Source organism: Micromesistius poutassou (assembly GCF_964030765.1).
Source record: "Micromesistius poutassou genome assembly, chromosome: 16".
Lineage (NCBI taxonomy): Eukaryota > Metazoa > Chordata > Actinopteri > Gadiformes > Gadidae > Micromesistius > Micromesistius poutassou.
Genome location: NC_140286.1, coordinates 14,273,715 through 14,289,596, shown reverse-complemented (window position 1 = coordinate 14,289,596; position 15,882 = coordinate 14,273,715). Strand labels below are relative to the sequence as shown.

The window sequence follows — 15,882 nt, the reverse complement described above, 5'->3', positions numbered from 1 at the left end:
GATTGGATAATCAGACATTCTAAATTATTAAATGATTCATTATAGTAAACTTAACATATTACCTAAAGAGCCTGACTTTATCTCCATTATACTCATTATACACCACACCTCATTGTCCAGGGAAATGGAAGCATAGCAGCATTACAGTTGTCTGCAATTTCTAAGGACTCCTTCCAGGGCCTAACTGTGTGCGTGCACTGCCCTTCACAGCTCCCCGACAGACTGACCTGTCTCTGCTCACCCATGAGGTCCAGGCTGACAGTGTGTGTGTGTGTGTGTGTGTGTGTGTGTGTGTGTGTGTGTGTGTGTGTGTGTGTGTGTGTGTGTGTGTGTGTGTGTGTGTGTGCGTGCTTGTGCGTGCGTGCGTACATGTGTGTGTGTGTGTGTTTGCAAAAGTGTTACATCAGTACGATTCAACAGTAGCCTCGGTAGCTTTTGTTGCTCTTTTTGAGTTTTGTATTGGGTCCGTTTTTCCAAAGGGTCTGTTCTCAACCATACACTGTGTGTTGTTGTGTTGCTTCAGGGCTGGACTCTAAAACCCTGTACCGGACGGGCAGCCTGGCCCCAGAGAGCCCTGTGTACAGCCTGAGTACTGGTGAGTTAGCCTGTCTGCTGCGCCCGCTCCTTCTGCATGGAGAGCCTTCTCCCCGGCTCCAGTCTCCCTCCAGACAGCTCAGTCTCTTCCCAACAGGAGTCAAGTCAGGGTGACCTCATGTTTATACCCTAAACAGATGTGTGTTATTCTGTAGTTTAAGTTTCTGTTATTCAGTAAAGAAGATCAGGAGGAAGAGACGCAGTACAGAAGAGACGTAAACACTTGTACACACTTTAGTTACCTTTTGTTGTTTTACTTAGTTTTAAAATACAAACAAATTGCAAACAAACAGGGGATCTTGACAACTTTGCCAGTCATTGGCTCAGTTGCACTGTGATTAAGTGAAATATTGTGTGTGTGTGTGTGCCCGTGTGTGTGCGCGTGTGCCTGTGTGTGTGTGTGCGTGTGTGCCCGCGTGTGTGCCTATGTGTGTGCCCGTGTGTGTGCCCGTGTGTGTGTGTGTGTGTGTGTGGTGCTGCAGAGGGGGAGCTGTTCCAGAGCGACGTGTGCTTCCTGTCGGAGGGTGTGATCAGCTACCTGCGGGAGCTGCCGTCGCCGGTGGTCCCCGCCTGCGTGGTCCCCGCCCTGCAGGCCGCCCTGCAGCAGCAGCAGCAGCCCCTGGAGCTGTCAGCCGGTACGCCCCTGGATACGCCCCTGGATACGCCACTCACACTGACCTACCGTGGGCAGCAGGCCCCGCCCCTAGATACACTGACCTACACTGACCTACCGTGGGCAGCAGGCCACGCCCCTAGATACGCCGACCTACACTGACCTACCGTGGGCAGCAGGCCACGCCCCTAGATACGCCGACCTACACTGACCTACTGTGGGCAGCAGGCCACGCCCCTAGATACGCCACTCACACTGACCTACCGTGGGCAGCAGGCCACGCCCCTAGATACGCCAAACACACTGAACTACCGTGGGCAGCAGGCCACGCCCCTAGATACGCCAAACACACTGAACTACCATGGGCAGCAGGCCACGCCCCTAGATACGCCACTCACACTGACCTACCGTGGGCAGCAGGCCACGCCCCTAGATACGCCACACACACTGACCTACCGTGGGCAGCAGGCCACGCCCCTAGATACGCTGACCTACACTGACCTACTGTGGGCAGCAGGCCCCGCCCCTAGATACGCCACACACACTGACCTACCGTGGGCAGCAGGCCACGCCCCTAGATACGCCACACACACTGACCTACCGTGGGCAGCAGGCCCCGCCCCTAGATACGCCACACACACTGACCTACCGTGGGCAGCAGGCCACGCCCCTAGATACGCCACACACACTGACCTACCGTGGGCAGCAGGCCACGCCCCTAGATACGCTGACCTACACTGACCTACTGTGGGCAGCAGGCCCCGCCCCTAGATACGCCACACACACTGACCTACCGTGGGCAGCAGGCCACGCCCCTAGAGCCTCACACAGGCACACGGCGCCTCACTCTGGACCGGTACCTCTCAGGTGGGGCGGCCGATTCAGGACTGCAGGGGGTACTTGAACATTTCTGATACAATGGAACAAATGCTGATTAATTCCACCTTAATACAATTAATAGAATCTGAATATCACAATATTAGATGATCCCGATATGTAATATATATATAGAACATTTCATATTGATTTGTAGTTCTTCCTCCCCAAAATGTTTTGTGCTGGTGAAAGGGGTTCTTTGATGAAAAATACAAATAGTTTGAGAAACTCGTTCACGGCCATATAAAAGATATGTTCCTTAAGGGTTTCCCAGCTGAACGGGGACAATCTGTATGGACTGACACTCGGAGGGAGACTCGGTTTCCACGGGCTATTCTGGGATACTTTGATACTCCTTTGCATCAAAGTGAGAGCAACTTTAAGCACGTCTTCCAGAGGCTCACAGCCCTCAGGGTTTCCTATCGGGACTTAGTAGTTCGTACTTTATCGTGGACTCCACACTTTTATGCACTATCAAGGAGTTTCTGTGATAAGGAAGAAGAAATAAAATTCAATTTGACACTGCATTATTCGCTTACATTATATAAGATGTTGAAGCAAATGGCTCGGCAACACGGTGAGAGAGTAAAATACAAATGAGTTAGAAACACCACAACATGATTTTGATTCTAAGGGAAAGAAATTTCACACCATGAAAACAACAAATGTCAGTAAAAAAATGTATTAAAGTGACAGCAAAGTGCAGCCGAACGATGTGCTGGCTGAGACGGCCCCAGGACACTGCAGCTCGTCCCCCTAACCACCAGAACCATTCCCCCTATACCCCACCACGTTTACATGTAGTTCCACATACCTGCCAGTAGGCCTGGGGTCTACTCTGCAGTACTACTGCCCGCCCCGTACCGCAGTGTGGATGAACTCTTATCGACTAATGAGAGGAGTTAGAGGGCGGCGAGCAGAGGCCACACTGCGCCCGTGTTGGCTACGCAGGTTTCTGTTTCACAACGCTCTTCAACTCATTCTTTCTCATTACGATTTTTACGGGGATTGCCGGGGTTGTCCCGGTGTGACCCGCCGCATGCCGGCTACTCTGGGGAAAGCGGCTCCTGCTAGGACAAAGTGTGTTCCCCCCCACTCATAACTGTTAGGTCGTAGCTACACACAGCTTTTACACGGGGCCGTCTCGCTCACTGTGTGTGTTGATGTGGTTGACAGACGGCGCGGTGGCCGGCAGCCGTGGCAGAGAGGTGAGCCTGGTGCTGGAGACGTCGTCCGGCGTGCCCCTCCACCACCGGCTCACGCTGCAGTTCCTCCTCACCCACCTGGCCAAGGTGGCCCAGACACAGGCCCACAACGGCCTGGACCCCCGCACCCTGGGCCAGATCTTTGGGCCGCTGCTGATCCGCCCCAGCTCCACCACCCCCGGGTGAGGTCGCACGCCCCGGCCAGGGCCTCTCGCCGCTCAGGACACGTCCTCCTCCGGATCGTGTCGGAGGGCGCTTTTATTTTGGTTTTAAGTTTTAAGGGGCTTGTCTCAATCTTCCTTCCGAGTGTTACTCTCACATTGAGTTGTTAGGCAGACCCTTATCGTAAGCACAAGTGGCGCTGAGAACTGTCCCAATGTTAGCCCTTGGTTGAGTGTACGTGGAATGATGGGACAAACATGGGCTGAGCCCTCGGTCTTGATGCCTGTTGTGACGGGATCTTAAGTTGACACATTCAGAACACCATGGCAACATAGGCAGAAAACTGTTCCATAGCAGGTTATTGGTTAATGGTTAAAGATACGTAAGAACGTCGCCCTTTGACCAATCTACCAATCCACTGGAAAGAAAATCACATCACCATTCATGGGACCTTTGTTGTCATGGGACAACTTCACCACAATAACCTAGTTTACATCATTTTAGCTTTTTGTTGGGATAGACGCTCACATTTAGATAGATGAAATAGATTAAATGCTCTAGCTCTGCTATAGACAAAATGCCAGCATTTATAAATGCCTGACAGATTTTCATAAGCCACATTTAATCAGAAAAGCTATATATTAAATGCCAGCATGAAGTAGCTTTCACGCTAGCCCTTAACAATGGCTGACTGCGGGTACCTCACACTGCGTGGTGCTGAGAGGACAGCGGGGCGGTGGAGTAACCCTGTGATGTGTGCCAGCCTGACTCTAGATGAGGGGTTTCCTGCCATGGTGCTGGAGAGACTTGTGATGGAGCGCTCCGTGGAGCCCGACCTGGCGCCTCCAGGTACAGTACCGCCCTCTCTGACGTCGGGTCGCGTCTCCAGACGTATCCGCGCCCGCATGTTGTGTTTCAAACACAACGCAATTAAGATCAAATGCAACGCCGCTGGCTTCACGCGCACCGCGTTGGAAGCTGTGCGTCACAGTTACACGCTATATGTGTCGACTTGTGTAATGTGTGGTCATCACAAACCACTTCCATTGTACCGCCGCTGAAAGGATTTGTGTTCTAACGAGTGGGATGTTAAGGCTCTGTTGTATGGTAGGGTTTCGACTAGATGTAACTGTCTCCTTTGTTGTCTGTTCGAGTCTCTCGCTGCTCTGTTGAACTGTGCACACTGCACCCAGGATTGGTCAACTTTGAACCCATTGCAAATGTTTGTGGCTTTTGGATTCCACTTCAAGTATTGACGTTTTTTATTCTTCTTTGTCCGCGCATGTGTGTGTGTGTGTGTGTGTGTGTGTGTGTGTGTGTGTGTGTGTGTGCATGTGCGTGTGCGTGTGTGTGTGTGTGTGTGTGCATGTGTCTGCAGCTCTCCCAGCCAAGCCAGTGAAGACTAAGATGATCCCGCCAGCAGTGACAGATGTGTGCAGCTTGTTAAACGACGCTGAGTGGTACTGGGGAGAAATCTCCAGGTAACGCCATCTACAATATTAATGCCATCTATCTGACATGTACATATATAATGTCATGCGTTATTCAGGCATTTGGCAGACGCATTGATCTGAAGAGAGACTTGAATTTGTAGGTACGGTGTCCTTTTTTGACCCCAAGCAAAAAAAGGTACCGGGTTTGATGTTCGCTAATGTCCGCAATCTGTACATGTAACCTGTAGGCCTCATTGAGCAACATGCCAACATGATGCCAACATGCCCTTAAGGGCCTCTAATGCAATTCACCGTACGTCGCTGTGGACAAAAGCCTTTGCTGGATGGCTCACATAGAGACAGAGTCACTGTCTCTTCACCGGTGTGCTCATCGGCGGTCCTCTTGTGCTCCACCCAGGGAGGAGGTGAACGAGAAGCTGCGCGACACCCCGGACGGGACCTTCCTGGTGCGCGACGCCTCCAGCAAACTGGAAGGAGAGTACACCCTGACCCTCAGGTGAGAGAGCAGCCCCTCCGTCGACGGTGCTGCAGCAGGCCGACGTCACGGGGCGGCAAAGGAACAAACGACCCGCGTGTCTGTGTCACCTGAAGCGTCAGCGTGACGACGGAGAGAGCTTTACCCGTCCACGGCTGAATGAAGCAGTTAGAGTCAATGATTAGAAAAAAAAACGTAAAAAGGCGAGATAAAGCTTTTTTTTTACATTGGGTTTATTTTCAGTTTAAAAAAGGAAACGGGATAATTCTTCCTCTTTAAATCATTATGACTCTGACACGGCTTCCTGTCCCACCCCTCGCTCACAGGAAAGGCGGCAACAACAAGCTGATCAAGATCTACCACCGCGACACGTGCTACGGCTTCTCGGAGCCCCTCACCTTCCTGTCGGTGGTGGAGCTCATCCACCACTACCGCCACGAGTCCCTGGCCCAGTACAACGCCAAGCTGGACACCCGGCTCCTCTACCCCATCTCCAAGTACCAGCAGGTAGGGCCCCCGGCCCCCGCCGCCGTCCCCCAGACACAACCGCGTCCATACACGGAGCGTACAGTTCGTCAACATGGTGGAAGCCACAGTGGGGCGGCAGATTCTGAAAAGCTACTGGTAACTTTTAAGCAAAGTCACTCAGATGAAAGGATCTGGGTCCTGGGTTTGATCCCCAATGTCCAGGCTCCCTTGAGCAAGATGCCCTCAACCCCTACCTGCTCGGTTATGACTTGTATCTGTGTTCACTGCAGTCGCTGTGGATAGAAAGCATCTACTGTTGACTGAATACTATTACCATTACCATTTCCAATAAAGTAAATGGTCCTTTTGCAAAAAAAAAATCTATTTTCCAATCCATCATTGTGTGTCTGTGTTTGTGTGCGTGTGTGTGTGTGCGTGCGTGTGTGTGTGTGCGTGTGTGTGTGTGTGTGGGGCCCAGCTGGTGAAGGAGAACAGCATCGAGGAGGTGGGGGAGCAGCTGAAGGTCTACCACGAGCAGTACCAGGAGAAGAGCCGCGAGTACGACGCCCTGTACGAGGAGTACACCCGCACCTCGCAGGTACCCGCGGCGTCGCACTCGCACACTGCAACAGACACACACACACACACACACACACACACACACCAAGAATGACATACACAGCCTTTTCACTTCTCTTCCCCTCCATGTTTGTAATCCATACAAAATGCTTGATACTATGAGAATCTAAAGATGATACTAGTCTTATGAATGACTATGGTTATTCATTATTCAACACCTATTCAACCTGTACATTCCCCCTCCTTTACTAAATATACACAGTCACGCACCAGCTGCCTGGAGTTTGTACGGTGGTCTGTAACGCCCTCCCCCCCCTCTCCCCAGGAGCTGCAGATGAAGCGCACGGCCATCGAGGCGTTCAACGAGACCATCAACATCTTCGAGGAGCAGTGTGAGACCCAGGAGCGCTACAGCAGGGAGTCCCTGGAGCGGTTCCAGCGCGAGGGCAACGACAAGGAGATCCAGAAGTGAGGGCCGGGACACTCGTAAAAGGGCTGATTATGGTCCTGTGTTCGTTCACACAACGCAACGACCACGCAGACGCTTCGACGCAGTCGTGAACCTTTATGGCTCTGCGTCGGGCTTTAGTGAGCGGACCAATCACAGCCCCTCGCGGCTGCGTCGCCTCGACGGAAGGTTGACAATTTTCGGGAGGCGCACGTCAGGGCCCTCGCGGTGGACGCAAGGAGGGTCCGCAAGGACGTACGGGGTCCGTAACCCCCCTTGCGTTGCGTGAACGTGGGACCATAACCAGCCTTTAACTACCAGGACAGGATACCATCCTGTTACTGTTTGTCTTCTTTTTGCTTTCACAAAGTATCTCGGCTGATCTTATAGACCTCTTCCCCTATTTAAAAAATCAGGGAGAGCTCGTAACACAACAATTAGTCCTGTTTGCCTCCGGTAAAGAAGGGGTTAAAAAAAGGTTAGATTCCTTTTTCCTCTTTTTTTATCGGATACTCATTTTGTTCGGTCTTCTCCTAAACCAGGATCCAGAGCAACTCGGAGAGGCTGAAGTCCCGCGTGACGGAGATCCACGACAGCAAGCGCAAGCTGGAGCAGGACCTGCGGCAGCAGGTGTCGGACAACAGGGAGATCGACAAGAAGATGAACAGCCTCAAGCCCGACCTGCTGCAGCTCCGCAAGACGAGGGACCAGTACATCATGTATGGAGAACACACTGAACACACACACACACAGCTGGCCTTGTGGCTCAGCTTTAGCTTGTCTTTTAGTGGCACCTGATGCACGTGATAAGGCCCTGATCAATCATCTGGTCATTCACAGCATAAATCATATATTATATATAAAGCTTTGTGTTTTTCTTAATTATTATAAAATGAATAAGTTCATTATGTGAATATGTATGTTCAAATGTAAAAAATAATAATCATAATAATGCATTTTATTTCAAGCATTTGTAAATGTAGTATTGAGCTGTGAGATGCTCCTGCTGTGCAGATGGCTGAACCAGAAGGGGACGAGGCAGAAGAAGATCAATGAGTGGCTGGGCATTAAGAACGATGCTGATGAGTGAGTCTGCTGGCTTTAAGGGGGACTTTTATTTAAAAGTCCTCATAAAAATGTTTCATTTATTGCATTTTGTTTTTGATTTTCAAAAGTACGTTTTAAGTAGTAAAGTTTGAACTTTTTTTTAAATTATTATTTTGATTATAAATAATTATTTGATTTTCTAAACAAAATTGTATTTGGAATAAAAATTAATTCACATTGATAAAAAAAAGAAGCATATATTTCAATAAGGAAATATATTGCAATGTGATAAAAAAAAACATTTATTCACTGATTTAATTATTATAGTTTTTTAAAGTCAAGTTGTGTGTTTGTGATCCCAGCTCGTACTCGCTGGTGGAGGACGACGAGAGCTCGCCGCACCACAACGAGTGCACCTGGTACGTGGGAGACATCAAGCGCACCCAGGCTGAGGAGCTGCTCAGAGGCAAGTGCGACGGGACCTTCCTCATCCGCGAGAGCCAATCACAGAAGGGCTCCTTTGCTTGCTCTGTCGTGTGAGTTGTTTTCCCCTATTTATTGACTTATTTTTTTATTGTTTACTCTTTATCTATATTTTATAATATATAGAATATAATATATTCTATATAATTTAAGAATGTAATATACATTTGAATGAATTGATGTATGTATTTCTTTTATTTATGTTCTTATTTATTTGTGTGTGTCTTTTTTTAATTAGTATAGTCAGTGTTTATTGTTTTATTTAATGATTTTCTTGTTTATTATTGGATTTATTTGTAGTCATTTATTTGTATTTTTGCATGCAATTGTCATTTCTTGTCGTTTGGAGAACGAACTGAACGCTGTTCTGTGTTCTACCGTTCTCCTCTGTGGGCAGCGTGGAGGGCGACCCCAAGCACTGCGTGATCTTCCAGACGACCACGGGCTACGGCTTCGCCGAGCCCTACAACCTGTACCCTTCCCTCCAAGACCTGGTGCTCCACTACAAGAACGTGTCTTTGGTCCAACACAACGACCAGCTGAATGTAAACCTAGCCTACCCGGTGCTGGCCCGCTCCCAGAACCAGAACCAGCCCCCCAGATGAGCCCGCAGGCCCAGCACAGCACAGTACAGTAGTACACTAACCGCCCCCGCCCCACCCCACCCCACCCCCACCCACACCCCCACCCCCACCCCCCCACCACCCAACCAGACCCAGGATGGAAAGATTCAAGTACTTCAACGTCGTTCTCAGTGACGAAAGAAACCCAACATTTTTTTCTGTTAGTCGCTGAAATCCACCATTTTGTGAACAGTGGTTGCTAGTGTGTCGTCAAAATGTGCCGGCACCGTTCTCTCTGCCGGCGAGCGGCAGCGATTCGCCGGTGTCTGGCTTGGCGGCCGGTGCTGATTCCACCCCGATGATTTCAACCATAAGTTCAGCATTTTAAGAACAAGAAGACAAGCACACACGACCGTCGACAACGGAGACCTGTACAGTTTCCCTGGCCAACGCCACGGGCAGCGGCACAAGGAGCGAGAGAGAGAGAGCGTTCTCCCGCCATTAGACAGCCATAACTGTACAGAGTCAATTACAAACATAAAGAAATACCTTTGGTACAAAAAAAACTCCAAACACCGAGTCTTACACTTGAGCGTGTTGCTGCTGGTGGTCGGAGGAGGAGCAGGTCAGCGAGCGGAGGGCGATCGAAGCCCCCCCTGTGGAGAGACGCTGACGTGAACACGCCCACCAGGAGGACGCCGGAGGAAGACGGACAGAAAGGGGGAAGATCCCTTTTTTTTTTCTTTGTCTTTAGACAAACAAATGCCTGAACTGTCAACCCCCCCCAGCCCCCCACCAGCCCCCTCCAGGAAGACACTAACGTGAGGACACACAGGCTGTTTGCATTGGTGTGTTTTGTAGGACATTACTGCCGTCAGAGGAAGACGCCTTGGACCCCGTGTGGGGGGCTGGTTACCGGAGAGCGGCGGGGGGGGGGGGGGGGGGGGGGGGGGTCAGCTGGGGTCTCTCAGTGGATGGATTGCAATTCAAAGCGTGATTAAGTGCCATAGTTACAGCCCTGAGCGGAGCAGAGAGCTGACATGAGAGGGGGGGGGGGGGGGGCGCCGCCGACCGGAGAGGGGGGGCCGGTGGTCGGACAGAGAAGGCCTGCAGCTTTAAGAAAAAGAAAATTACATATATATATTTTTAATGAAAAAAAAATCTCTATTGTTGGCTGTGGCTCCGCGTGGCGCTCTCTCTCTCTCTCCCGCCCTCCCTCTAGGCCCGCTGGGTCCCTGGGCCTGACTGTTGAGTTGGTGGATGAGGTACTGACCGTGAAGGAGTCACGCGGTACATGTTTGCTATAATGTGAGTGCACTGTAATCACAGGACACTAGATAGCGTGGTATGTTGATAAATGCAGTTATATATGCTCCAGGATTCCCTCCCTTAAGTCCCAGGTTGGGGGAGTCTCCTTAACCCGCCCTTCTTTCTTTCTTTCTTTCTTTCTTTCTTTCTTTCCATCTGTTTTAATACTGTAGCGACCTTTAGTTTATTGGGACTAAAAGACATAACTGTTAGTGATCCTCTGAAAAAGTGTTTCTAATTTCTATATGCTAATGACTTTACGAAGCATCCATCTACGATGTGATTCTCGTGTCCTATCCGGTACTGTATTTGCTTTGTCTCTAGCTAGGTAGATGTATTTACTGGCCCAATTGTTTTCTCAGATGTCAGATGATTTGATATTTCATTTATTCATGGTACTCCCCTCACGCCCCCCCCTCCCCCCCCCCTTCTCTGCGCTTTTTTTTTGTCACCGACTGTATAATATTAATAGGCAGATAAAAAAAAACGTTGAAAAGATATGACACTTCCAAAAGAGAAGCAGTACTTATAACCTGAATATACACACGCAGACACACGTGCAGTCAAAATTTGATTTGCCGCAGTTTCCTTGCTGTATTTCTTTTCATGACTCTTTGTTTGTCATTTTTATTTTCTTGCATTTAATTTGTTTTGGTTGCTATGCTCTCAGATTCTGTTTCGGGAGGTACTCAGTACCCAGCTAATATGAGCCAAAATGAAGGATGTCTTTTCATGTAGCACAAAAAAAAAGAAAAACCAATCCTTTACCATTTATGATGGCCACATTGGTCTGAAAGATGATCTAGTACAGTATGCATGGTGTGTCTCAACAGGAGTTCCTCTAGCACTAGTGCTTCTAACTTGTGCTGTCTGTTTGTGTTTCTGTGTATGTGTGTTTTCAGTGCATACGTGTTGTAGTTGTAGGACTATGCACAAGGAGTTAGAAACGTGGATAGGAATAGGGTTTCACTTTTTTTGCAGGCAAACTTCCCAGGGCAACTTCCTTCCACAAATTAAGTCATTCATTAAGTCTTTCATTCTTGAACCTCCTTCCATTGTGAGACCACTGCGTGGATTGAGAAGCGTACCATCTCTAGTCGTGTCTGTTCTGTCTCTACCTAAAGCACAGTTGAAGCTCCAAGCAGGAAAGGTGCCTGGACGAGGCACCACATCACCGATCACAGTGAGAAAGGTGAATCTGGCCAAATACTGAGGTGCTGCTTGGCTTGCGGTGATGGTTGCATGACCACCAGGCGCTGGCCTGTACACAGTAGACTTGAATGGAGAAAAAAAGGAATGAAGATGATAAAGTAACTGATATTTTTGTAGAATGTGTGTAGAGTAACCTAAATGGTAAGCTAGTGAGTGAAAAGATTGCAATATTTTTTTGGAGAGTAGCATGTTTGGAGAATCTTTTCTGTTTTGAGTGCAAATTTCTTTCAAAATGTTTTATCGTGTAAAAAGCAAATGGCGTCGCTCTTGATTTACTTTAATGCAAAGAGTTTTAAGTCTCCTTTTTTAGTCATCTGGTTTATTTCAAAAATACTTTGGATATAATCTTTAATCAACAAGAAATTTCAGTTGTCAAAATGTTTATGAACATGAACATCTCACATCTCACCTATAAAGATAAATATACAGAGAAAAAGTTGAATCTTGAAGACTAGAAGTGCCTTTTGCCTGGTATAGTGAGGCCATCTCTACTCTACTCTATCCGCCATTGGAGACTCACTCCTCAAGATGGTGCCATCGGCCCATGCTGTGCTCGTTGTTTTGTGTCTGCCTGTGTTCATCCCCGATGGACGAATGCATGCAGGCCTGGTTGTTGCGTCTGTTCTCGAGTGTGGATGCCTGAGCAGGGCTGTGTCATGGCACGTCATAGCACAGCGTAGCGAGTGAGGAGAGAATTTAAAAGTTGTTGCCATTGTCATTTTTTTTAAACCTATCAGTTGTTACATATTCCTTCTTTGTGTTCTGTGGGGGAGGGGGGGGCTGTACAGTGTCTTGGTGCTTTTAGCCCATCGAGTACAAAAAAGGTTTTGTTTTTGTCACAACCTATTTTCAATATTTCATCTTGTAGCTCTTAGTTGTGTTATTTCGTTAATGAGACCCAGATCAGATAGAGATGTGAAGTAAGAGTAACCAGAGTGTAGAGGCCGTAGCTCTATGGACAGAGGACCTCCAGCCCCCAGCATGCAGTATTCCCCTCGTCTAGTCCCCTCACTGTGAGCCTGTTCTCTGAACTCCTTCACAGACCGCTGACCGTGACCATACTGTCCGCTGGACCAACCGCTTTTTTTTTTTTTGCACTTTCTCTTCCTTCTTTTTTTCCCCCCTCAAAGCAATGCAAATCATCTTTTAATTAGTTGTTGTTGTTTTTTTGGTCTTTTTAAATGTCTCTTTAGTTTGCAATTCTTCATGGTGTTCATTCTCCATGTTTTTTTAGGTGTAAGGGGGCTGACCTTTACTGCAACCTGCAAAGTTGTTGGTTTGGTTGAGAATAAGTGGAGAAAAACATGAGTACCACCGTCGACTGAAATTAGTGTGCTCGGATTTTTACAAAATAAAAAAAGTTTTTGAATAATTATTACATATGAAGCGAATCAAACAAAAATTTGTTCCCTTTTTTTTTACAAAACAAATCATCATTTTTGGAATATTTTTACAAGTACTCTTTTTTTCGACGTTCACTCTACATTGTGCAGTAAAAGAATTGTGGTCACTGATTGAGAAGAGCGTGATAAAGGCAAACGGGAAGAGAATTTTAATTATGATTTGACTTGGAACCGAGCTTCATGTCATTTGGTAGCAACTCTGCAATTCTAAACTATACTCTGGGTGATTCTATTAGATTGTCCTGTATTTTGTTCTTTAAGATTTCTTATAAAAATATATATATATATTTCATCCGCTTTGGAACACTGTAAAGTATATTTCTTAAAAAAAATTGTATTGTAGATAAAGCACTATCTTTCACAGTATACAAAGAAAGCAAGTATATTTGATGTCTATTTAGGTTTGACAAATGAGAGGCTTATTAGAAAATAAATACTTTTGAAATATATCCTAAGATATCTATATTTTTTGAATGATGTAACTCTGATTTGGATTAAACTTGAAACAAATCAGAACGATGTGAAAAGGATCCTTTTGCCTCACTCCACAGCAGTTATTAAACAAGACATTTTGCAAGCGGTTTTCCTTTTGTGAATCGCAAGCACTCTGAATAGTGGGCTTGGACAAACTTCCAGCAGACTTTGTAATGGTGGTACACAGAGTCAATGTAAAGTAGTACACGTTATCACCCTGTACACTCACGATGAAAGAAACTCATCCATGTGTTTCATATTTACAGAGCTGATAAATGTACACCTTATTTTTTATCTTTTTGTTAAATGGCTGCTTTTTTGTTTTGTTCTGCATATATGAGACAAGTAAGAGTAGTCATTATTTGGGTTCTCTGTCAGGAGAATATGTTTTTTATTCGGAAAAGATTCTATCTTGAATAGTGTGGGGATCCATGATGCTAGAGTGCTGGGGTCACCACATCAGATATGGCCTATTGTGATTTGATTTTCCGAGGGGCATTTAGTGTTGAGAAATACATTGAGGCAAACTGTAATTAGGCCATTCTTACTACACAGGTATTAAACAGGTACACGATTCAGCCCTTCAGAAGCACTCCTCTGAAAACACACAATCTTTTTTTACATTAAAGCAATGATGGCATTAGAAAGTGCTTGTTTATGGTGCCTGAGTAGATTTGTATATGTTTATTTTTATTTAGCTTTATAAAAAAGCTAATTGATTTTTTGTCTTTGTCAGTTTGTCAAGTTTGTTTGTTTGTTTGTGTCTGTTAATAACCGTACAGAACCTATAAAGAAAAATAAGCTAGCTTGAAAATTTCCTCCATACAGTAAAGAATACAAATGTTTACAACATGTAATTAACCAAATAGCAAGTATGCGTTTCAAAAAATCAGTCTGTCTGACCCTTGAAGTGACTGTGATTGGTTGGATTTTTACCCTTTCTTTTGGTCATTGGAAACTTGAAAAAGTCATGACTGCTTGTTCTCTCTCTCTCTATCTCTCTTGAATGGTTCCCTTCCCTTCCAAGTTTTAATTTTCTGTTTTGTTTTTGCTCTCCAATACTGTGCACCCTCAATATGACATATTGTAATTACCAGAGTATCACAGTCAAAAAGTATGACGTTTAGTTTGTAGCCTCTGTGACTACACATTGGGGGCAACTTGGTGGACCACTTCCCCACTAAATGTTTATTCATCAGATCTCCTTTGAACCCTGCTGACTGGCTCTCACCTGACCCGCGTACATGCAGCGCTCACATAATGGTTGTGCATGTATGTGGTCTTTCATAATAACTGATCGGGTGTGAATCAGTTACAACACGGTTGCGGTCTACACATCTCCATTCTGTAGACTTTGACACTAGTTGCCATGTCCTCCGAGTCATGAGTTTGTTTATGTGACGTTTAGGACTTGTAAAATGGGTTTATGTGTCTTCATGATCCCGCCGTTAGAGAGCCATACACACGGCTTGCACTACATGTACTGTATGGGTGTTTGCGTATGTATGTGTGTGTGTTCAGTTTGGACTGAGTCTGGGAATGATGGACGTCAGAAGCATGCTATTTTTTTTTATTTTGCACTAAATGGTATACAAGACACTACAAGAGCAGACAATAAGAAGAATGCAAAAGGTGCTCGGTAGAAACAACTAGATCGAAACCAAAATATCTCATACAAAGTCTAGACCTGGTGATTTTGTTCCCCAGAACCTCCTTCTCCTTCCAGCCACCACTATCAAATCTGTCATCACTCATCACTTAGCATAAACGTTGACCTTTCTATAGATCTCTGTCTATTTGATGTGACTGTAATAGTATTTTTCACTGTATACTGTCTTTCATCTCTTAACCCCCCCCCCCCCCCCCTCCCTCCCAAAAAAAGGCTTTGTTCAATTTACTGTGGCGCTTTCCAAGTGGTCGATGCCTCGACACTTTGCTAGAGACCGGTTAGACGTGTCCCACCTTGCAGCCCTCATACCGTTGGTTTCCTCCAGGGCACAAATCATATCCTTGTCATCATGGCAGAACACATATCTGCCTAATGTATCAAGCTTAGCCTCCCACAAGCCTCAATTCTTGGGAATGGGACGTCAGGGGATCTCCAGACAGCAGAGATCTATGGGAAGATGTGGTGGTGCAAGATCTCTACGCACGACAGTTTCTGTTCCCTACCTTCCCCCCCTTCTATGTCTCAATTCATATGCAACGTTTATTTTCTCTTTCACCAGAAAGCAAAAGTTGAGTGTATCTGTCATGTACCTACCACTTGCTACAGAGTTATTGTTTGTTCACACACAGGTACCCTTTCGTCTGTATGGTCCTTACTTTAGGTTGATAAAAAAAAAGAAAGTACAATAAAAGATATATAAAAATACAGTGTGTCTGTTTTTTTGGTTGTTTTTGATCGTTTATGTTTTTAAGTGAATACAGAAGATTGGATTTGCATCACTAAAATGGTACTATTCAAAATCATTCTTTACTCTTTATCTGTAATTAGCCACAATGTATAAATATATAT

General features: G+C 46.4%; 1 protein-coding gene across 1 annotated transcript in view; it reads left to right on the top strand.

Moving 5' to 3' along the window:
• The window catches only part of pik3r2 (phosphoinositide-3-kinase, regulatory subunit 2 (beta)), a 37,989-nt gene extending 22,251 nt beyond the window's left edge, over positions 1-15,738 (top strand). The window contains exons 4-16 of the mRNA XM_084480985.1: positions 524-595; positions 1,077-1,229; positions 3,260-3,470; positions 4,214-4,299; positions 4,829-4,931; positions 5,302-5,400; positions 5,706-5,886; positions 6,326-6,445; positions 6,752-6,894; positions 7,417-7,593; positions 7,889-7,960; positions 8,284-8,457; positions 8,802-15,738. Of these exons, the coding sequence (XP_084337111.1) occupies positions 524-595; positions 1,077-1,229; positions 3,260-3,470; positions 4,214-4,299; positions 4,829-4,931; positions 5,302-5,400; positions 5,706-5,886; positions 6,326-6,445; positions 6,752-6,894; positions 7,417-7,593; positions 7,889-7,960; positions 8,284-8,457; positions 8,802-9,009 (1,799 nt within the window). The 3' untranslated portion in view covers positions 9,010-15,738. The remainder of the gene's footprint in view (positions 1-523; positions 596-1,076; positions 1,230-3,259; positions 3,471-4,213; positions 4,300-4,828; positions 4,932-5,301; positions 5,401-5,705; positions 5,887-6,325; positions 6,446-6,751; positions 6,895-7,416; positions 7,594-7,888; positions 7,961-8,283; positions 8,458-8,801) is intronic.
• The last annotated feature ends 144 nt before the right edge of the window (positions 15,739-15,882 follow it).